This window comes from Anabrus simplex, chromosome 14, assembly GCF_040414725.1.
Source record: "Anabrus simplex isolate iqAnaSimp1 chromosome 14, ASM4041472v1, whole genome shotgun sequence".
NCBI lineage: Eukaryota > Metazoa > Arthropoda > Insecta > Orthoptera > Tettigoniidae > Anabrus > Anabrus simplex.
This window is the reverse complement of record NC_090278.1, coordinates 78,765,045-78,789,720: the sequence shown is the minus strand read 5'-3', so window position 1 is coordinate 78,789,720 and position 24,676 is coordinate 78,765,045. Positions and strand designations below refer to the sequence as shown.

At 37.5% G+C, this 24,676-nt stretch overlaps 1 protein-coding gene across 1 annotated transcript in view; it reads right to left on the bottom strand.

The window, feature by feature from the left end:
- Positions 1-2,769: 2,769 nt before the first annotated feature.
- LOC136885313 (oocyte zinc finger protein XlCOF6) overlaps positions 2,770-24,676 on the bottom strand; it is a 38,567-nt gene continuing 16,660 nt past the window's right edge. Inside the window, exons 4-7 of the mRNA XM_068230240.1 lie at positions 21,601-21,656; positions 17,569-18,979; positions 11,427-11,482; positions 2,770-4,878 (exon numbers count right to left, since the gene is read on the bottom strand). Of these exons, the coding sequence (XP_068086341.1) occupies positions 4,704-4,878; positions 11,427-11,482; positions 17,569-18,979; positions 21,601-21,656 (1,698 nt within the window). The 3' untranslated portion in view covers positions 2,770-4,703. The remainder of the gene's footprint in view (positions 4,879-11,426; positions 11,483-17,568; positions 18,980-21,600; positions 21,657-24,676) is intronic.

Sequence of the window (24,676 nt, the reverse complement as noted above, 5' to 3'; positions counted from 1 at the left end):
GCCAGCAAGTAATGAAAAGTAGCACAGACATAACTACTGTTCATGGCCTGGAAAAACTATCTCAGGAATACAGTAAGTATTTTTGCTCTCTTGAAAAGTTTAATATTTGGACTGTGGCTGTACTTGTAAAAATAATGTCTCAATTGATTCTCGGAGATACCTTTCTTGGATTTTCTGCTGTTCCTTAACTACTGAAATCTCACCGTTTCTCATTAACATATTGAGCGAAGAAATCTACACTACTATTACACAGGCTAACAAAGAAATTTCTTTTGTCCGTTGCAAGACATTTTAAAACTATTTCTAAGTATTTTGGTATCTTCGATTCCAAATACGAAGTCAGTTTTTCTGTGCATGCAAACATGCTTTATTTTTTCAGACGGTATAATGTCTTCTTCAAGTCGGTATAAATGTAAAAATAACCCTGATGCATTCTGTTTTATATGTGGCCGTTACGTTCTTCAGTGTCAAAGGCGCAGTATTTCATAATTTGTCAGACGTGCTCCACATATTGTGTGTCATAACTGAGGAAATGCTTCGCGATTGGACAAAAGAAAAACTAAATGGCATGCCTTTCAGTGTTTCCATGGTTTGGCGTGAATCAAAGGACCACAGCGATGACTGCTATTTCTGCCTGATCAATACCAAGGCTATCGGCAAGAAAAAGCAGCATAGTATTACATATCCCAGTATTTCCTCAGCAATATGACCTGTCCCACACTCTCTTGCGCTCCCGGTTCCAGTTTTCAATGGTTTTAATTCAGTTGAGGATACAGAAAGTGAACAGAGTGATCAAGAGACTTTTCTTGAGAATGAGAAGATGGTTGCAGAATCAACCAGTCTGAATTAGATGACTTAATTCGAGATCTGGGTTTCTCCAAAGAAGCAACCAAGATATTAGCTTCCAAGCTGCAAGAAGAGAATTTACTTTACTGCTCGAATGAAATTTAGCACAAACATAACTACCATTCATAGAGTACATGACAGGAACTCCAAGACCAGGAAAAACTCTCTCAGGAGTACAGAAAGTACTTTTGCTTTCTTGAAAAGTTAAATATTTTGACTGTGGCTGTACTTGTAAAAATAATCTCATTTGGTTCTCGAAGATCTCTTTCTTTGATTTTCTGCTGTTCCTTGACTATTGACATCTTCCTGGTTCTCATAAATATTCTGAGCAAAGAAATCTACACTACTATCATAATTGTTTAGTGCAATGTTATTTCCTGTTGAGGTAAATTGTTTCCCTGTGTCTGTCAGGTTGAAATGGGAAGAAAAAATATATCTTTCCTGACTGTGAGTATGAAAAGGCATATAATAGTGTAAATTTGCAGGATTTTTTCTTTCCCCACATTCAACATCAGTGTCTAAAGGCAATGCCTTGTCAATGCAACCATTGTTTCCTGTCCTCAGCTCCTCATTTAATTTCATAATAGGAACAATAATGAAGACTCTGTGCCAAGTCTTGAAGGAATTTTTCCTCGGTCATCCTCGGCCTTTCTTCCCAATAAGAAAGGTATTATGTCGCAAGAAGTGGCCAGTGAATTCAGTTCTTCTTCTGTGTGTCATTAGCATCAGTTCTCTCTTTTCTTGGATTTCTTGCAGAATGCTTTTTTTTTGGCTCTCCTTTCAATCCATTTAATCTCAAACACTTCCAGTCTTTTCCAATCATGATCTCTGATTGTCCAAGATTCACAGCCATACAAAAGAAATCACAAATTTCTTCCTAATTCTAAAATCTAAATTTGCACTGATTAAAAGGTTTTTCTTATTACTAAATGCCTATCTGGCAAGCGCTATTCGCCTTTTTACTTCTTTGCTGCACCTGTCGTCATTGGTGATCAGGCTACTGGTGACATGTTCCACTATCTTGTCAGTAAGCTTGATGTTGGTGTGAATTCGTTCAGGATATTTACTCTCAACTAATACCTTGTCTTCTTAACATTAATGTTTAAGTGTGAATTTGACAATGCTGATTACAATACATTCAGCATCTTGGACAACTTAATCTCGGAGCCTGCTACAATTGCTATATCATTTGCAAATCAAATGCAGTGGATATGGTGTCCATTTACTTTTACTCCTTTGGTATTTGCCTTATACTTATTTATGGCTTCTTCAATGAGTACATTAAAAAGGTACGGTGAGAAAAAAAAAACCCTCATTAACTATGCAATTTTAAGTTAGAGACCAGTTTCCAATTTTTTGCACTGATGAACATAAAATACACTAAAGTCCATGCCCAATCTTGAGTTGGGCTGTGTAAAATGCTTATACTAATACATTCTATACTTGAGTATAAGTTACAGCACATTTCCTGCATTATAGGTTCATTGTACAACAGAACTCAGGTTTGGGCAACCAAGAATATGTTCACCAATCTTTTTCCTTTGATGCTGCTGGCTTTGTGCTGCCATCTGTCGACCAGTTAGAAAACTATTAGGAAGAAGAACGAACAAGATACCACATGGCAAGATGGTCTCATGTCATCTTGATAGAAGATGTTGCAACTGTTTTGCAGGTGTTCTACCGTTACTCACTTGCATTTATTTGTTTGTTTATGAAAATGCCATGTATATCACAATTTCTTTGAACTGAAAATGAAATTGAGAATGCCTTAGAATAAGCGATTGATAATTCCAAATACACTTACTACACAGACTTTTTCCTTATCAGAATTTCACATTTTTATCAAATAAACTTGGAAACTATGAACATTGCTTTTTATTTTGAATTCTTCCAACATCAAATGCAGGTTGTGATGGGGGGGGAGGGAAGTAGATACATAGTACTGTACATTAGGTTCTGAAGTTACAGGTTTATACAGAATATACAGAAGTGTTGATACAATTCATTCCTACCTTCTAAAATACCCTTGATCATCATTCCTTCAGAATAAGGCAACTTATTTTTTTAAATATGTTAACAAAATTAATGTACAAAATTATCTGAAATAGTTCTAACAACCTAAGTTTTGAAACTGAGGGGAGAAAAGGGGATTGTAACACAATTTGTTAAACATGCCATATTAACTCACCTAAAACAGAGCCTTCAATTCTCAGTTTTCAATTTTAAAAATACGGGAGCGTATAATACGAGGGGATACCCAAAAATAACCAGAATAACATTGCTGTGAGAGAAGCTTGTGTAGTACGCATTTCTGCCAGTTCAGTGCTGTCTTTGTTGTCGACCTGGATTGTTCCGTTCATCTGCATTGATTGTTTTCTGCTAGTGCTGTTTTGTTCTTGTTTAGTTTTTTATGATGGCAAGGTTATGTGAACAACGTGCAAACCTTTTATAGAAAATTTTTAAGATGATTGCACAACAGTGTTCGTCAAAAAAGTCCCGATTTGTGACAGACAGGAGACTGGTTCGTACACCACAACAATGCACCTGCAGACACAGTTTTTGGCTAAAAATGACATGGTTCCTCTGCTCCACGCCTGACCTGGCTCTGTGCGACTTTATCTTATTTCCACGCATGAAAAGGGGCATGAAAGGACACTGATTTCGCAACACTGAAGAGGTCAAGAAAAAAATTGAGGGAGAAGCTATCAGCCATTTCTAAAGCTGACTACAAAAGCTGTTTCGAACAGTGGAAGCACCGGTGGGACAAATGTATTAGTTGTAATGGAGAGTATTTTGAAGGGGATAAGGTTGTTTTGTAAAAAATTTGTCCGTACGAGTTGGTTGCGCAGTTAGGGGCATGCTGCTGTGAGCTTGTGTCAAGGCAGGAGATAGTGGGTTTGAATCCCACTATCGGCAGCCATGAAGATTGTTTTCTGTGGATTTCCATTTACACACCAGGCAAATGCTGGGCTGTACCTTAATTAAGCCCAGGGCCACTTCTTTCCCTAGCCCTTTCCTATCCCATCGTCACCATAAGATCTATCTGTGTCGGTGAGACGTAAAGCCACTAGAAAAAAAAGAAAGAAAATATATAGCTTTTTAAAAATAATTCTGTTTTTTTGGGTATACCCTCGTAGATGAAAAATTCACTGAATATAGGTTAGGTTGGCACGGTTTAAAAGCAGTAAAAGGAACATCTAGTATCTTTATATGTTTATTTATGCAAGAAGTTATATTAGCACATTTAAACAGTTTTGTATCAGCTGCACAGTGCTACATGCAGTTCAAGGCAGCGCAGCATTGCGTTGTCTGAAGTCTTCTGACAAGGCGGTGAAATACGATCACTTTGTCAGTATAGTCTGATGGAACCCTTTTCCACAACGATGGCCTTCTCTGCAAACTTAGCTCATTGTGGCACATAAAGCATTCTGAACAATCTCCGCTGCTGGGCTGAGTGGTTCAGACGGTTGAGGCCTACTGACCTCAATCTGGCAGGTTCGATCCTGGCTCAGTCCAGTGATATTTGAAGTTGCTCAGATACATCTGCCTTGTGTCGGTAGACTTACTGGCACGTAAAAGAACTCCTGCGGGACTAAATACACAGGTGGTGCAGAAGCATGGGTTTTACCATTAACTGAAATGCTATATTTGCTGCCTGGTCATTTGAAAGATATTTTTGCCAATGCCGTTCCTTTTTTTTTTTTCAATTACATTCTTTCTGAAAACAGTCTAATGTTAAGGGGATGTTATAGGAGAAGGGGTGTTATAGGCAAGTATATATGGTATTTCTTTATATTGCACACACACACCGATATTACTTTTCTTCAGTGATGATGTGTCCTACATCAGATCAGTTTTCACTCAGAGGGAAGTCCACTACTGTGATGAGTATCAGTATCACCATCTCCAGATTTGGTGTCAGAAACTTTGATGAGATCAGCAACCATGTTATTGCTAGATTCTTTATTCTCCTGAACGACAGAAGCTTCAATCACTCTGATCTGACCTGAATCACACACTGGGCTCTTTAGCCTGAAAGAGATAAGATTAGGATTAAAATATAAAATGTTGATACTTACACACATTTATTTTACTGTATTTCATTTGGTGCCATTACAAGGTCATTAACTTTAAATTTGGCGAAGTGAGAGCCTGAGGTGGCCAATCTTGACTACTATACAGAATAGTCTCCGTTTTCTCACTCGCATTTTGTTTACATTGTTAAGACAAGAGAGGTTGGCTCTACATTTGTTAACCTTTTTACTTATGCAAAGTTTGCCATCCCTCTTTTAGATCAGGAGAGAGCATTGACAGAGTCAAACCATTCCTGTCTTCATTTTCTTCAAAGGTGCTACCCAATATGAGCTTCATCCATGGTATACAATTTCTGATGAATCATGAAATATGGTACCGCAATGTGCTGAAGATACCTACAGAAATGCTAATACATCGGCAGTGAATGGCAGTTACGTGGCAAATTACTAGCATGAAGGTCACTCGAACCCTTTACCTTCAAACTGATTGCTTCCAACAACTGGTGATTACTAGTAACTATAGACTTGCAAGACAACCACTAGATATCCTAAAAACTGAATTTCGCCTGCAATCTACTGTAGCGTAGCACAGAAAACCTGAACAAGACACGACTGCTGCAGCAGTCCACTGGAGTGAAAAGGTTTAACATTTGGTCAAATAACATTGCATATTTTAGTCACATTCATTCATGCAAAGTTTCCCATCCTTCTCTTAAATGCAAGGCTTTAGACACAGAACTGGTGGGCTCAAATCCTTCCCATCTTCATATCCTGGATAAGTTTGACGTTCATGATATCTATCGGTTCCCTTATGAGTCTGTAGTCACTAGCAGAGTCACCAGATGTTGCAGGCAATCGGTTCAAAGGTAAGTGTTAAAGTGACTTTCATACTAGATACTTACCACATTTGGTGTTCACTGCCAACATACTGACACTTTGATAGGCTGCTTCAAAGTGTCCCAGTACTATACTCCATGATATATATATATTGTTACAAGTTGCTTTGCCGGCCCCATGGTGTACGGTAGCATGCCTGCCTCTTACCCGGAGGCCCCGGGTTCAATCCCCGGCCAGGTCAGGGATTTTTACTTGGACCTAGGGGCTGATTCGAGGTCCACTCAGCCTACATGATTAGAATTGAGGAGCTATCTGTAGCCCCGGTCTAGAAAGCCAAGAATAATGGCCGAGAGGATTCGTCGTGCTGACTACAAGACACCTCGTAATCTTCAGGCCTTCGGGCTGAGCAGCGGTTGCTTGGTAGGCCAAGGCCCTTCAAGGGCTGTAGTGCCATGGGGTTTGGTTTTGGTTTGGTACAAGTTGCTTTACGTCGCACTGGCAGAGATAGGTCTTATGGCGATGATGGGATGGGAAAGGGATAGGAGTGGGAAGAAAGCAACCATGGCAGTGATTGAAGTACAGTCCCAGTATTTGCCTGGTGTGAAAATGGGAAACCATGGAAAACTATCTTCAGGGCTGCTGACAGTGGGGTTCAAACCCACTATCTCCCGAATAATGGATACTGGCCACACTTAAGCAACTGCAGCTATCGAGCTCGGTACTCTATGATGTAGGAAAAGTTTTATACTGTGAAGGAAGCTCTTGCCATCATACTGGGTAGTGACTTTAAAGGAGGTGAAGATCCCATGGCTACATGAGGTTACCAATGAAGAGGTACTTGTGTGAAGTCTTAACCCTCACAAGACACAGGAAGGCAACCAATTTTTTCCGTATCTACTGAAATGAAAAGTACGGTCTGCTGCTACTGATCACAGAAGGCGGGATTAGAAGGGATGTGGACACAGAAGATTATCCTGAGTGTGGAACCTCCCACGAATGTTCGATATCCACAAAACAGCAACTCTGGTTAGCAAAACATAAAACAGGAATAATTATTCCATAATGGTTGCCAACCTAGTTGTGACAAGAAAGAAATCACAGCAAATCTGACAACTCCTGGTCAAATCAAGTCTATTTCTGACCCCAATGAAATTGTTATTATTTATTTATTCTCCAAGGAAGGTAGCCTTATTTTATCTAAAGTATGTTAGAGCTATAGTTTATAAGAATACAATATTAAATGTTATCAATATATTACCTAGTAAAACAAAATACTGCAAAGAATATTACAATAAGTTAAAAACATTATCTAGGAAACAGATAAAAGCTGAAGTGCAACACGTTTTCACAAATATATCACAAACCAGCAGGGAAAAGTTTATACTGCAGTAACTCAGGTATCCTAACAAATTGTTCCTTTTGATAGCATGTAGTGGACAATAGAAAATTAAATGAGCTAATGTTAGTTCTGATTGGCACTTACAAAGGTATCCCTCTAGTGATTGTATTTTAAACCATTGAAAATAACTTCTACATTTACCATGTCCGGTAATAAACTGTTCAAGTATAAAAGTGGGTTCAATGAATTTTGAAGTTAAATATTGATGAACAGTTGGTAAGAAGAACTCTCGCATGACATGTCCCTTCATGCTACTTGTCTATACTGAGTTCCAACTCTCTCCCATTTCTCTTCTAAATATCTTCTTCGCATGAGATACTGGACACATGGAAAAGCTGAAATCTGTATCCGATCAAGCTGAGGATCTTGCTAACATGTTCACCCTCCCATTTCCAACAGTTCCAGGTTGAACTTTTATCCAACTAAATCAGATATGCATGTTGCTGGATAAGATAAAATTCCTAATGCTTGAGGCCAACGGATGTAGAATATATTTCTCTCTTATGACGGTGATGGAAGACTGAGAATTGCTGGGTATTTAAGCACCATAATTATTTTGTAAGCACCACCTTACTGCCTGTTTTATAGCAAAGAGTTCTGCTTGAGAAATGGTGGTAGAAGGTGCTAACCTGTATCCCTTATTCAAAAATTACGCAACAAATGAGCATTCAACATAGACCGTTTTTAGGTCTGACGCAGTTATCAGAGACTTGTCAGTGTATATAAAGCAGTGATGTATATTGTTGCAGAGGTTCATCAGCAAGCGCTCATCATACAAGCCAGGATGGCTTGACACCAAAAAGTGTGACTTCTCTTCAACATCATAGTGAGGCGTAGCTGGATAACGGGAAATGATAATGATGAGTGAGGCATTTGAAGGGAACTGTTGTAACCTCTCTTTGAATTAGTTACTTTTGCTTTAAACATAGTTGTCAGATACAGTTGTTCAATTCCAGGGATTATCAGCACTGCAACAGTGGAGATGGTGCGACAGCCATGAATGATTCTCAGTACGAAGCCTCTTTGAATGTGGCATAGTTTCATTTGGGTCCACTCTTTGTGAAGGTTATCTTGAAAAGCTGTTGCACAGTATGTGATGATGGGTTTAACAGCACCCCGATATATTGTTTTCAATATGGATGAATTCATCAGGCCCCATGTAGGTTTGGTGGAATTAGATATGAAAGGTTTTTCATTTGCTTGCCAGCCACGTCCCTTACTCTATTCAATGTCCTAATTCCTCAAGACGTTGCCGACAACCACCACTACCAACTGAGGAGGAAAGTATCGCTCTAGAGTGTGATTTATTTCATGCAAATAAATATCACACGAGAACACGTTCACTTCCTTGTATAAATTACTTAATTGTCACTGTAAGTCACAACACACAATTATACACACTAACAAGTGACACTACACCACTTAATAGCGGAGTACCCTTATGTCGATTCTGACAAGTACAGGTATCAACAACACTGACTCGTGCACTATAACATACACTCTCTTGAGCTCACCGACTCCACCTTGGAGCCTAACAGTCATTTGCAGTCCATCACTTGCCTTCGAGTCCAAACTGACTCTGAGTCCAACACTGACTGACGGCTCGATATACATATTGTTCGATAAACCATCTAGAATTATCAATTTCTGGAAGGGTTCTTACAACACTCTCATGGAACACACTCGAAACATCGATCGACCAGCTAGTCAAATGGAGTACTCGAACTATCATTACCGGTACTGTTTACCAATACACATAGAAATCTGTCCAACATTCCTAATGTCTCTACATGTATCTAGATAATAAACCTTACAGTAAGTTTTCAGAACCCTTCATATATACCAAATTATATTAGAATAAATCTAATATACGAACATTATAGAGTTTTCTACTACTTTTGACTATATAGATTTTGAGGTTAAACTTATACACGATACGTATTTGAGGTCATACAAATTTATAATACATATTTACAGGGAACCATGTATTAACCATACTTCACATTTAATAAAAGGTAATTTAGCATTTAATAAAATATAATTAAAATATATTAAACATAATAACTGAAGGTTTTACACCAGTTACGATGTCGTACCTATGATAAATGTAAGGAGTTCTGTACCACTAATTGGATTTCTTTTGTTATAAGGAAAACCATTTTCCTTCAGGTTCCACTTAGTTATTGTATAACTGTGAGGTTCTTCAGTCCAATGTCCGCCTCTGTAGCATAACGGTTAGTGTTATTAGCTGCCATCCTCGGAGGACTGGGTTAGATTCCCGGTACTGCCAGAAATTTAAGAATGGCGGGAGTGCTGGTATGTGGTTGAAATGGTACATGCAGCTCACCTCCAATGAGGGTGTGCCCAAAAAGAGCTGCACCACCTCAGGATGAGGACACAAGTTTACTTTTTTTTTTCAGTCCAATGTTTAACTAATACTGCTACGACACTGCAACTGTACCTTGTATCTCCGAATGATACACAATCGGTAGTAGTGAGACAACACGGGGCCACCAAAAGCCAACACATTTGAAACAAATGGTACTTACAACATAAGTCCCAACATGGAAATGTGAATAACCAACGCACTGGGCCTGGAGGCTACTGTAGGTGGATCAACACCCCAAAGAAATATACTGACTTGAAAGAAGAAGACCAATTTCATTTAAACCATCTAGAATTATCAATTTCTGGAAGGGTTCTTACAACACTCTAATGGAACACACTGAAGGGAGTAATTATCACAATTAAAATCACAATGGATAATGTAAGACTCTGTAAATTAGTAATATCAATATTTTTGAATTGAAATCATTCTGCACATCATTTTAAGGAAAGTAATTAATAATAGGATTAACTGGAGTACCAGGGAAAATAATTTATAGTAAGTTGAGACTTGTTTCTCCATGACTTTTAGTACCCTTAATTACGGAGCAGTATTAAAATGTCACAAGCAAAATTAGTTGACATAAATAGAAAATACTCCCACAAGATAAAGGCACATTCAATAGACAATTCAATTAAAATCGTACTGTCCGGTTCAAGAAAACTTACATCAAAGTGCAATACGCAACATCACACAGAACCAACTTGATACAATCATCAGAATGCAACTGTTCCAAGTCAACAATGTCATGCCCCCTTTTGTTCACAACTGTCACCCACAGAAACAGATCACATTACACAACAAAAGAAAGATGGCTCCTAACACTTACTGGATAGCCATCATCAAAACAACTCTAACTTACTGAATTTTACCTGGAATTGGTTGAATTTACAACTTAATATATTGTTACAAGAAAAGTTCAGAAATAAAATATTACAATGTACTCAAGTACTTGGAACCCAGAGAATAATAACCATCCAATTCACACCAAATTAACGGCTACCGACTCAACTTGAACTTAAAAAAATATATCTTGATTAACAATAATATCCAAACACTTTCGCAATTTAAATCTGATCTCAATAATTCAGTCCGAACTAAGCATCCTTGGTATGTTGGAGATATCTCAGTAGTAAAAATGCCGTTGACTAAAGAATATGAGCAGTTACTTACAGTCTTCCAATGTATACAAAATATGATCAGGCAAACCATACCCAAACTAGAAATTGCCGCCGGTTGGCGACAACTTCAACCAGGATCAAATATCTCGATCATTTCTCCTCCCTTTCCTGTTTTAGTTGTGTTAAAACTTCTATCTGCAACCAGCCACAACAAGTCTTCTTCAACAGGTCAAGCCAATTAAACAACAGTTTGTCGCCCAGGATCGATACTACAGATGATGAACCTGTAGTGTATCGTATGGGCCCAGATGGCAGCACAGTGCAGCTCAGAAGGAACACACAGATTTTTTTTTTTTTTTTAGCGCCCAGCACCAGTAGTGCATACTACCAAGAGAAGAGCTGGTTAGCTCTTCTTATAAAATACATCCCTATGATACGTCGATACATGCAATTACATACCAGACTGCATCTTGATAACAATTTCAAGTTAGATATATCCAAAATACATAATAAACACATCATAATTTTGAGTAATGCATTTATAAACTACCTGTAAACAGTATTATACTTAAAAAAAAAAAAAACAACAACAAAAAAACAAAAAAAACAACCTTTCTGGTTGAAAACTGAGAGATGATTTCTATCCCAATTTTAATTGTTGTGATCCAATTTTAATTGTTGTGATCCCCTTTTTCATCTCCAGTAATTATAGTATGCCACTGTTCTACTTGCTGTACATAAACTGTATCTTCAAAAGGGAAACTAGGCACACATCTTCAACACCACAATAGTCAGATACTTACACATCCAAGGGATCTCCATCAACATCATTGCTTTGGACCCCAATTTCATCCTTGCCCTACAAGAAAGAAATATAAATGCTAACTTACATTTTATGATTTAAAAGGTTTTGAGTATAATATATCATAATTTAATTTATTCTGGAAAAACAATGGAAAAGTAGGGAGAAGAATAGGAAGAAAGGTAGAAGGAGAGTTGTAAGATCTATATCGGACCCAATTTTCAGCATAAGACAATGATCAAGGAATTGAGAATATGGAAAGGATCTAGTCATGACATTAATAGATCTAACAAAAGCATATGATAGTGTTCCCAGGGAGATGGTTTGGGAAACCACGGTCAAAAAAAGACTGGCCACACAAACGTAGAAATGATGCAGGCAATGTACAACTCAATCAGCGACTCCATTGGGAGAGGCGGAATGGTTTAGAAATGTAACTAGACTAAGACAAGGGAGTGTGATGTAACCTCTTTTGGTTCTAATGGTTATGGATGAAATGGTAAAGGAGACGAAGGAAGCATGTGGAAATAGGGAGATGAAGTTATGCCTATTTGCAGATGATTTTATGGTCTGGAAAATGAACAGCAAGTAAGTACAAGAACTTGATGCACTGATAGAAAGGATCTAGTTATGTCATTCATATATCTAACAAAGGCATATTCTAGTGTTCCCAGGGAGACAGTTTGGGAAACCATAGTAAAAAAAAAAGAATGGGTTCATAAACGTAGAAATGATGCAGGCAATGCACAACTCCATCAGCAGCATACAGACTCCAGACTCATACTATGAGAAACATGTAGAGCCTTCAGTTTTACAAGTAATATGTCAATGTCTATGCTGCCCAAAGCTTTACTGCAATCTAGTAGTGCCAGAATTGTGAAGTACAAAGGGCGTGAAAATATAGAGGAATGCAAGAAGAAGAAATCTAATCGGGGGCAAAATGATGGAAGAGGAATGGTGGAAGAAGAGAGGACGGTGGAGAAATGCCATAAATGCCCTGAACCAGTAGGAGCTGGATAAGGGGAAAGGAAGAGGATGACAAATTTTATACCTACCATTCATATTCACCTTTCTTCAATATTCTAAATTCGATCTTAGATTATTAAAATTGTATCCACATAAGGTTGCTAGATTTTTTTAATACAGCAATATAGGACATATCTCCCCTCCCCTCCCCCACAATAGCATATTGCTACCTATCGACCAAATCCTTGATTGTCACCTTAAAACAGGAAATTACAAACAGGCTAAGTGATGGTCCAAGTAGAGTCTTGAGCGACTCCCCTGTTCCCAAGGAAACAATTTCAGCATTACCTTTCACACATTGTTGACATCTGTGCTAATAGCCTTTAGTTTTACAAGTACGAAGGGCGTTCAGTATATAATACAACACATTTTATTTCTCGGCCAATTTTAGTTTAAAACAAATGTGATTTTGTCTGGAACATCTTTGAATATTCCTGCTTTGCCTCGTAGAGTTTCATTAATTTCTGATAAGTGGCAGCACTATAGCTAGCCTTCAAAATGGCAACTGTAATGGAGGTGCATATCAAACAGAGAGCATTTACTGAGTTTCTTTTGGCGGAAAACCAAAGGATCACAGATATTCATAGGCGCTTGCAGAATGTCTACAGAGACCTGGCAGTGGACAAAAGCACAGTGAGTCATTAAACGAGGCGTGTTTCATCACCATAAGAAGGTTGTGCAAACATGTCTGATCTCCCGCATGCTGGGTGGCCGCACACAGCTGTGATGCCTGTAAAGTTGGAATGTGGAGACACCCCTATTCGAGGTGTCTCAGTTACAGTTAAGATCACAGTTAAATACCTCGCTGCTGAACTTGAAGTCTCTGTTGGTGTGCTGACACATTTAACCACAAGTTGGAGTAATTCAAAGCTTTGTTCCCACTGGGTTCCTCGACACTTAACGGAAGTTACAAACCATCACTCTCATTTTTGTTCCGTAATGAAAACAGCGATCTCACGTAGTCTACAAAAGGAGTATATTTATTACCCCACCTATTCAATACAATTAGTACCATGCTATGTGGTTAAATAAACATAGAAAATCTAAATTTTATGGGGACATGTTTTGCCCTTCTTTAATTGGGCATCATCAGCCTTATTAATTTAATCTTAAAACAAACATTGTTTAGAGGACACTGACATTTATAATTTGTAAAAATTGAACTGTGATTTCTTATGGTATTAACACTAAGGAATAGTAGTTATAAAATATGATGTTGGGATATGACATATACAACACATGTTAAAATCATGGTAAACAAATTTAAAATCTTGTCCAGAAGAAATTTTGTCATATAATTCTAAAAACGGCACATGTCTGGTACTAAAGTGGAACCTCTTCATAAGAAAATTCAGCATATACTTGCTGGGGCAGTTGTCAACACAAGTTTGCAACAGACTACAATGGTTGAAACAATGAGGGTGAATTTTGTTTATTTTTTGTGTTCTGGCGCTAAAAAATATTGGCCAAGAGAAAAGGCGAATGTTATAAAATTATCTTCATTAAGTTGATTGATCCAAAAATTTATCGTGATATAACCAATGCAAAAAGATGTTGATGTGCTGGTTGAAGCTGCTTTTGAGATGAGTATATCCGAGTATTCGACAGGTAATGTTTGATTATAACGTGAAAATGTAGTCCTTCTAGAAGATGTGGAACACCAAGGAAAAGAATGTGGTTATACTGCAAAGGAACAAAAAGACGAGTTTGACGTGTGTGTTAAAATCGTATGTTACTGTCCAAGAATGATGTATTATGTAAAGCGGGTACGAACTCATTTGCCGTAATTATGTCTACCTTACTGTTTTAGCAGCGCTGGTCTGTCTGGAGTTCCTACTTCTTGTGTTGTAACGATGTGATAGAGGAGGAGGGGAATGCTGAGGGCGAGCGGAGGAAGGCAGAGCATTACATGTCAATGTTAATGTGGGAGGGCGATAATTTGGAGGGGCAAGTGCAGGCGTAGTATTCGGTGAGATAAGGGGAGTTTTTGATTCACAGGATTTAAATATACATGGGACTGTTCTGATTTGGATTGACTGTTTTTAATAGCTTAGGCATTAACGTATATAAAGGACTCTTGACTTCCGTATCTTCGTTAAGGTTTCGATCTTTATTAAACGTATTGTCCAGAAAAATATATATATTCCCTAATTCATTTAGAAGTTTACCTTTGTTTGTATTCCTGATTATTGTGAGATCCTTTTCTATTGAAGTAAAACGGTGACCAGTTTCCGTCATGTGCGTGCTCATAGCCGAATATTTATTTGCTTTTCCGCATTGAAGTGTTTCATGTATCTTATAAAGAAGCTTCGTCCAGTCTGTCCAACAGATGAAATTCCACACTGGGAACATGTTAACTTGTAGACCCCTGAGCCTGAATATTTATTGTTATTATTATTAATTTTATTATAACAGAAAAATGTATTTTGTGTTTTGTTGGTTGTTATAAAGGCTATGTTGATATTATATTTGTTGTAAGTGTTAGCAATTTGGTGGACAACTGGGTTACTATTTGAGAAAGTGGCATACACAGTTCTTTTAGGTTTGTCTGGTATCAGGTTTGTGGATAACTTGTTTTTAATCTTATGAAGTATGCGGTTTACCATTTTGATCTGATAAGTATTAATTTGAGCAAGATTCCTTGTGTAATTTAATTCTGTTTTTTAAGCCTGTAGGGGATAATGGCATTCTTAAAGCTCTATATATCAAAGTATAAAAAGATGCCTGTTTCTGAGAACCGGGGTGTAGTGAGGAATTATTTATGGTTACAGATGAATGTGTAGGCTTTCTATGAATCTGAAACTCAAAGGTGTTATTAGTTCGCGTGACCTTTATGTCTAGGAAGTTTAAGGAGCCTTTGTCTTCATCTTCCTTAGTGAAATTTATGTTAGGGTTGATATTATTTAAGATTTCTATGACTTCGCTGCTATTGGTGACATTCTCATCAATTATTACAAACGTATCATCCACGTACCTCAACCATAAACAAATCCCTTTAATATTAGTTCTCATTTTTGTGCATTCAATCGTGTCCATGTAAATATCTGCTAGGATGCCTTGAAATTGGGTCACCCATCGCTAGGCCGTTCTGTTTATTAATTTTCTTATTATAAGTGAAATCGTTGTTGTCTAAAACAAAATTTAATAGTGTTATGAATTCGTTGGTCTCCATTTTACTGAGGCCACAATGTTTACAGATGTTATTATAGATGATGTTGACAGTGTCTCTGGTCGGGATGTTTGAGTACATGTTAATCACGTCAAAGGAGCATACTGTATGATAAGGTTGAATACCAACATCCCTGTAGCAAGAGCCCTTCCTAAAATACATAAGAATGACATCCCAATACGTCCCATCATCAACTGCCGAAACAGTCCAACCTACAAAGCTTCTAAGCATATTCATGGCTTCCTTAAGAAACTTTACACATTTAATAACAAGCAACCTTTAAAGAATTCCATTGATTTTTGTGAGATCTTAAATAAGTTCAACCAACAACTCGATACTGCTCAATGCCAATCATGTTACACCTCACTCACCTTACAACACATCTACTCTGGTTGCTTGCTTAAGTTGTAATGCAAGTTCTGTGTACAAATGCTATAAAATACAAACACCCTCAAAAGACTGAGATATCTATCATTCCAGCTATGACAGCAATAGCATAAAACACTTGAGTTATTGATCATCATCTTTGATGAGCTGTTCTGGTTCTGCCCACAATGAAGTTGGACTCAATTCGATTTGTGTACTGTTGGTAACAGTTTAGAGAGCATATTCACTATTACAGGTCCCAAACATACATTTCCTTTGGTATGGTCCATATTTTTCATTGCCCCTGCATTGTACCACAGATTTCTTTAAGAGTTAAAAAATATAACAAACCTCTGCATTTAAAACATTGAGGTCTTGTTCACTTTCATGCATTTTAATCTTCTGGACTGGTCATTTTTCACTAATTTTTAATTTTAAAATGAAATACTAGTTTTGAACGTAAGTATTTTTTATATCACTGAATTTAATTTCATACTATATATCTGTCAAAACTGTAATTCAACTGAGGGATCCTTTACCATTAAAATAGTGGATTGAAATTAGTAGGTCCTTCATTTTACTAAAACGTTCAACGTATAACCTCAACTAATAAAATATCGCTGATGAGTTTATTTGCGTTTTTAGGCCGCTCAGAATTGTTTGAACAAGAGATAAATCTGCATAATAATTGATATATAAATATTACGAGTGATTTGTTACGTCTGTTCAGTTGGCGCAAATCACTGTTGTTCAGTGTATGTTCGTTCTTGGCTGCCATTACATGGTAAGAGGAGTTGAGACGGCACAGCTCTCACATGATTTGAAAGGAAGAATATGGTGTGTACAGCTGTAGTTTGCTACCATCTATATTTTTTTCGAGAACTATGTGAAGCAAATCTTATACTGCAGTGCCGATCAATGCACGTACTACATTTGTTTTGTAATAACAATGATGAAAACACATTACGTAGGCCATGCAAGCTTCATTCTCTGCAATAAATGACACAGCCATATGGCCTTAACTTCAATGTGTTAACCAGCAAGTTGTACTGAGACTTGTGTTGCAGTTTCGAATTACTCCTTTAACAGGATAAAACTGCTATTATCTCGCATATCATTTCACCAGGAAGAAAAACATATTTTACAGGAAATGAAATTCTAAATACTGTATTTGCGGTACAGGTTAGTCATTAGTTTGATCATTATCAAATAAAACATGCATCAAAACACAGAAAATATTTTTTGCTAAAAAATTGTAGTTGGGAAGAAATGCATATCACTTTGTTATAAATAACACATTTCTTACTAAACATGCAAAATCTATTTTTAATGGGACTGACAGTTCAGGCACTATATTCCTTCTTGAGTGTCCAAGGTGCATATTATTTCCAATTTGTTCTACATCTCTTAAACAATCTCCTTTCCAAATAAGGCTTGGATAATTATATACAGCGTATAATTATCTGCAAGCTTGTGATGGTGTTACTAAAATCTGTTGAGTGCATCTCAAGATGACCTGTATACACAAACTTTTTCTCCATATAAGTATTAAAAAAATACTGCAAATAAATTTAGAACTTACCAATACTTTATCCCTTTCACTATTGAAAATTGACGTTTCAGCCACTTCATGACATAGTCCATTCTTGGAATCTTTTGTCTCCTGGAAAATTTCAGAGTTCAACTGATATTTCTTATGTATGTTTTGGAGATGTACCCTGAGAGCAGAAGAGTTAAAAAAGTGTCTTCTGCATAATGGACATGCAAACGACTTTCCATGTAAGTGGATAAGCATGTGAGATCTCAGACTAGAAGTGAGTGCAAATTTCTTATGACAAACAACACATGATTGACCAGTGGCATTCAGGTAATGACGTGAAATATGTTTTTCCAAATGTTTTAGTAAATTAAACGATTTATGACACAATGAGCAGGCATAAAGAGGAACTTGGGAATGGGAGCTGATATGTCTGTCTACTAGAGAACTAGATACGAATGCCATTTTACAAATTGGACATGAGTACATCTTGTGGCCTACATGTTTTGACATGTGGTATATCAGGTCATATTTTCGAGCAAATCCCCGCTTGCAGTGATCACAGGTAAAGCATTTCTCTTTTGTATGTGTTAACATATGATCTTTTAAGCGTGAAGGCCACTGAAATGTTTTAGCACACACTGCACAGGAATATTCAAACTTCGGATGTGGACTCTTATGTACATCTTTGAGAAGTTTAGGCTCTACAGACGAATGTTGGTGCGTACGGTCATTAAGGGTGGGCCTTCTTGAGAAATTCTCATTGGAAGAAATCTTGCTCGATTTCATTTTGGAAGAGTGTTTGGAATTATGTTCCAATAGTTTTGATAAGTCAGAGAAAGACACCCGGCACTTTAGACACTGGTAGACATTATTCAAGCAATGAACTGTTGCTTGATGGTGTTGTAGCTCCAACTTAGAGGTAAATGGTTCACTGCACAGGAAACAGAAATGATCATTTTTCTTGATGGTAATTTCTTTTTTCTGATTCATCAAAAATAATGTTTCCTTATGTTTATCAGATACATCTACATGCTTCAATGTGGTAATATGTTTATCTTTCGGTTTACTAGACTCTCGAGTGTATTCTAAACTGGCGCTGTAAGTATGTTTACTATGACTAAACATATGTTTCTTCTGATCAGCCGAACGTGCAAATTGACGATAACAGAACTTGCACGAAAATGGCTTTTTGTCCGAGTGAACAACAAGATGCTCGGCAAGTTTAGATGGATACCGAAAGACCTTCTCACATTTGGGACATGGAATACTCTTAATCTGCTTATGACCCATTTTCACGTGCCTTTTGAAATCTGATTGCCTTTGAAACTGTGCATCACACTGTACACAGTAATATATCGGACCTATTCTGGCACAAGATGTTACAGAAACGTTAGCTGCAGGAACTATTTCTTCACTACGAGTCTCGTGAATTGATAAGGGAAGTGCGCTTGCCCTGCAAAAAAGAAGAAATTAGCAGAATTAAATTGATATGATAATTGGGGACCAAAAACACAAGAAATCCTGCAATGATGATGATATTGTTTTTCAAAGAGGCCTATCACCTAGGTCATCGGCGTGACATTGTGTTAGGTAATAACGGAGTTTGATATAAAATTTAACATCGCTAGGCTAGTAGTAAGAAAGTACTGCTGAATATAGCCCATTCTGTGTTAAGAAAACAGTATTTCTCTTATAGACCTAGAAGGAGTGAACACACCCCTACTTAGACACTTGTAATTCCTTGTGATTTGCACTTTACATTTTATTATGAAGGAAAGAAAATGGATGGGGCCTGTGAATAACTATAGAAGCTTTTCCATTTCTATATCATAAATATATTCACAGGGAGGAAGCACAATGGCGGGAACATCCATCTCTTTGTTGCCTTCTTTCATTTTCCTTCAAAGTTGCTCTGGTACATGCAAATGAGTAATCCGTTACGCTATGAATCGCCGGCAGCTTATCACTGTTGTAGAGAAGTCATCTACTTATTTATGTGTGTATTCTAATATTCTTGTACTGTACAGCAGTTGTTACTTTAGATTTTAATGCTGTGGTGTGCAGCGATACATCACGGCATGACATGTACTGGTACAGAAATTTGCTATGATTTTTATGTGTGCTTGGTTTTAAGGTTTAGCTTTTGTTTCTTAAGTGCATTTTATTTTTGCCACATTCTTACCACTTTTCACAAGGGCATTTAATTGTTACTATTCTTTTTGTGGGTGTTGCCTGGGGAAACTTATTAAATATAATTAACTGCATCCCACGGCCTGAGCCTAAAAAAAAATTTCCTGTTGCCTATTTTCTCCCAGATTGCTTTGAACTTCAATATTGAAGTTTTGTATGTGCAGTAGCTTACTTATATTGCTTTGAAAATGTAAATAAGCCCCTCCTCCCTCCCTTTCAACCACTGCACCATAGATTCTTTTATTTTGAACTTAGGTACTGTGTTTTACCAATATATAAGCCACAGCTTCCCCGTGATGCTGCTGAGCAGAGCCGTTTGATATGGCAACGCTGTTATCATAAGAGCAATATTGTTTTCTTAACATGGAATGACGTAGACAAGAGGGATATCTAAAATCAAAATACCTGGAAGATTTTTGTCAGAAGATAGAAATATGGACAAGGAAACTGAAGCACGAGCAGGACAAGAATATGGATTTTACCAAGAAAAGTTAATGACAGAGTGAGAAGGAAGGAAGTATATTTGAAATACAAAGCCATATTCTTCAAACAATATTATGCAAAAATCCTGTCATATGCTACAGGAACAAGAACAATTATGAAACGGCAGGAGAATAAGATCAAACTGCATGAGTGAAGCTTCTGGGAAGCATGGTGGGTAAAACCAGGAGAGAGAGAGTTTGGAATGAAAAATTCAGAAATTTGATGTGTACGTATGTATGTTTAGTCCTCAGCCCGAAGGCTGGTCGGATCCTCAATAGCTCTGGCATCAGATGTCATAGATGGCCTAGGCATCACTGAAGAGGCGTACTAGGCAAACAAGGTAGTTTCCTGTAGCTTTCCTCACCGAGCCAGAAGTTGCTATTACATATCAGTCTGCCAAGCCCACTGAAATGCATGCACCAACTGATCCTACGAGCAATATTTTCACACCATCCAGAGCAGGGACTGGCTGCAGAAGGAATGGCATTACTAGCATCACTCATACCTCAGTCACTTTCATTTTGTCGAAGCCAGGAATAAAGCTGAGACAGATCAATGAAAGTAACAAAATTGCTCTAGCCCATACCAGAAGACAAAGTGCACTGTAAACACTAGGTCCTGCCAGAAAAGGCACAGAAATTTGATACAAGTACAAAAATTGAAAATAACACAGATATAACCAAACTACATGTGATGAGGATGCAAGGAAAGTGACTGACTACAATAATCTCCAATGAGAAGACAGAAGGAAAGAGACCTAGGGGCAGGACCAGAAAGCGATGCAAAACTTGGTTGTAGACAGTACTGCACAGCATCGCAGGGATGCAGACAGATTCTTCAGAGAAGATTGGTGGAGAGACGATTAGAAATGGGGAGACCTGATACATCACATCACCCAGGTGTAACTTAGAAACGGGATGTGAAAAAGAAATAGATTTCCCTATTTTCCTTCCAACAGCAAGCAGATAGCTCACTGGAGCACTTTCTGCCATATGAGAATAGCTGTGAATAGCAAGCATATCCCAGGACAGGAATACCTTATGTCTTTTGTCCATTAGCAGCTCTGTGAATATCTGTCAAGATGTCCTTCAGTGTGTGTTGATGCAGATGGGCAGTAGAAATGAGCTTGATGGCGGCTGAGGAGGAATGGATACAGAAAAATGTATTTAAGGACAACAGTGTATGAACATTTGGAAATTATCCTTATTTTTTGTGTCCCATGTCAACTCTTGTTTCCTTTTCTGTTGCTGAATTGTCACTGAGATTGTCAGGAATGAATACAATTTAAAATCAAATTAATTTCCGTTGAGTTCTTAAAAACAACTAAGCTTGCAGAAGTGATAAAAACATGCAAGAGTACTAAACACAAATAAAAGTATTTATATAAACTCTTAAACTTACTCTTCAGATGGGCTCATTAATTTTTCATCCTTAATGAGGGTCTCTTCCTTCGTGTCCTATAAATAAAGATTTAAAGTATGCTGAGATTACACATGGTATATTAGGGCTATATATAACAAAACTAGATTTGTATATCATATTACAACTAAAAATTCATACTGGGATGACTTATAAATAAGAAAGCAATAGTCTGATATTCATAAGAAAGAATATTGCAGAAACCACTGAGCTGCATTCCCAAAATGAATTAGATTATTTTAGAGTTATTGCTCCGGTGTGCTGCTTCTCAACAGGAATACATCCGAATCAGCATACTGTTTGTAGTAAGGATGTAAAGGAGAGGGCATACTGTATAAGTCTCTGATAAGACCCCAACTAGAGCACGGTTCCAGTGTATGGGATCCTCACCACGATTACTTGATTAGAGAATTGGAAAAAGTCCAAAGAGAAGCAGGTTGATTTGTTCTGGGTGATTCTGACAAAAGAGTAGCATTACAAAAATATTGCAAAGTTTGGGCTGGGAAGACCTGGGAGAAAGGAGATGAGCTGCTCGACATAATACTGGACATAATAAATTTTCCACCTAACTCATTCCTTGTTGCCAGCATTTCACCCCAGTGTGCTAAGCTTGGCTCATCAGTTGGTCAATAGCACAACCACCAAAATGCATGGCTAGTGCACAGCGTGGAGGTCGCTTTGTAGGCTACTTGGAGGCACCGGCAGTGCCAATGCACTACAAGAGACTTTGCCTCATTATAAAAAATTGATGCCTGCCTAGCAATCAGATGATATAGGTAGGTTCCCTATGGGAATCTACATCTATATCATAAGTGGTACTGGTATGTTCTGAGTTGTCAGTGGAGAGATGGCGTGGAATGACATTAGTACACTAATAACTTTGTGTGGTGTTTCTAAAAGTAGGAAAGATCATAATATGAAGATAAAGTTGGAATTCAAGAGGACAAATTGGTGCAAATATTTGTTTATAAGAACAGGAGTTAGGGATTGGAATAATTTACCAAAGGAGATGTTCAATAAATTCTGTAATTCTCTGGAATTATTTACATCAGTCTGTTTTCAGACCAACTTTGCTTTACGGGAGTGAAAGCTGGGTGGAATCAGGATATCTTATTGATAAGTTAGAAGTAAAAGACATGAGAGTAGCAAGAATGATTACTGGTACAAACAGGTGGGAGCAATGACAGGAGGGTACTCAGAATGAGGAGATAAAGGCTAATTTAGGAATGAACTCAATGGATGAAGATGTACGCATAAACCGGCTTCCGTAGTGGGGTCATGTGAGGTGAATGGAGGAGGATAGATTACTTAGGTGAATGATGGACTCTGTTAAGGAGAGTAAGAGAAGTAGAGGGAGACCAAGATGATGATGGTTAGACTCAGTTTCTAACGATTTGAAGATAAGAGGTATAGAACTAAATGAGGCCACAGCACTAGTTGCAAATAGAGGATTGTGGTGACATTTAATAAATTCACAGAGGCTTGCAGACTCAACATTGAAAGGTATAACGATCTATAATTATAATGTATGTATGTATGTAATTATTTAAGAAGATACTAGGTAAACAACAGGTCGGGTATCTGCCACCTGGGCGACTGCCCTAATTGCAAATCAGTGGTGAGTGATGATGATGTTTTAACCCATTCAAACCAGAAAACTCCTATTAATTTTTTACATTACCTTAGTGTATTGATTATAAATAAAAATAAAACGTATTTACATAGCTTTCTTGCATGGTAACTAGTAAGTGTGAATCAGATCTTAAGAATGAATCAGAGTGTGGTATTCTTTGAAGCAGCTCTCCACATGAGTGGATCATCCCATTTTCCAACAGACAGTAGACTTCTGCTACAATTTTATTGCGATTTCATACTTTACAAGTCCTGGGAGGCTGATGTTTCTTCACTGTTGATGGAAAAGAATTTCGAAAATGTCAGTCATGCTTTTACTGATACAGAAACATCACCTGTAACTTTCCAGCCAATTAGAAATATTATTCTCACTAACAATGATGTTTGTTTATGAACTGACAGATGTTGGTATTTTTTAATTATTTACATAACATTCCTTCAATTGTCAAGGATGTGTTCAACGCCACCTAGAAACAAGGCCTTAACAATGAGCATTACATGAATCTTGATGTTGTCTTGTTTGTATGCAACAGCTGATTCCTTCCACTTCCTTATCCGATTTCATTCTTCATCATTCATTTCATCTTCATTAGGTCATCAACTGAGGTTAGCATCGGGAATGGTATCTGGCCGTTAAAACATTTAACATAAATTCACCTCACCATGTCCCCAACCCCATATCACGAAATGGGACTGAGGAATAGACACAATGGTGGTTTCTGGCAATTCACATACTCGCAAGTGCCCAGCAGACATTTAAATTTTTGTAATGAATAATCAAGAAAATACAAGATTCTGATCATGTAAAGTTTTTACTTTGCACATGCTCTCTCCTATGCTATTGTCACCTCTCATAAGCATATTTCCTGGCAGAATTACAATATTAACCCCTCAATGCGGTGGATTTAAATGCCTGGTCATCTTTATGAAGCGGGAGGAGTTCTGAGAGCGGTTTTTAAGCATTCTCAGATCAGTGCGAGGCTTCATTCAAAGCAACACAACTTTGGCACTGCTTTACAGATTTCAATAAAACTTTCACATGCATGTTTAGAAAAGTCCATTCTTTTGGAAAATATGATTCTATCCTACCTTAATAATTGAGTTTAATATGGAACATCTTGAAGCATCCCTCAACATACAGACCCGCTTCGCAGTATGGACACTGAAACACTGCCTATTTCCGAATATTCTGTTTGTAGCACACACTATCATCGGATAAATTTTGAAAAGGTTGAAGGGTCCCTGATATGTTTCAAGTGCCTTATTGTTGTTGAAATGCATAAAATTATTCACTGATTCAGATACATTCATTGAAATAACTGACCAAAAAATTGGCATAGACAGAATAGAGCTTTTAGGGAAATAACTTCATAGCACAGGATTTTGTATTATAACCATTAGCATATAAAGAGCAATCACAACATAT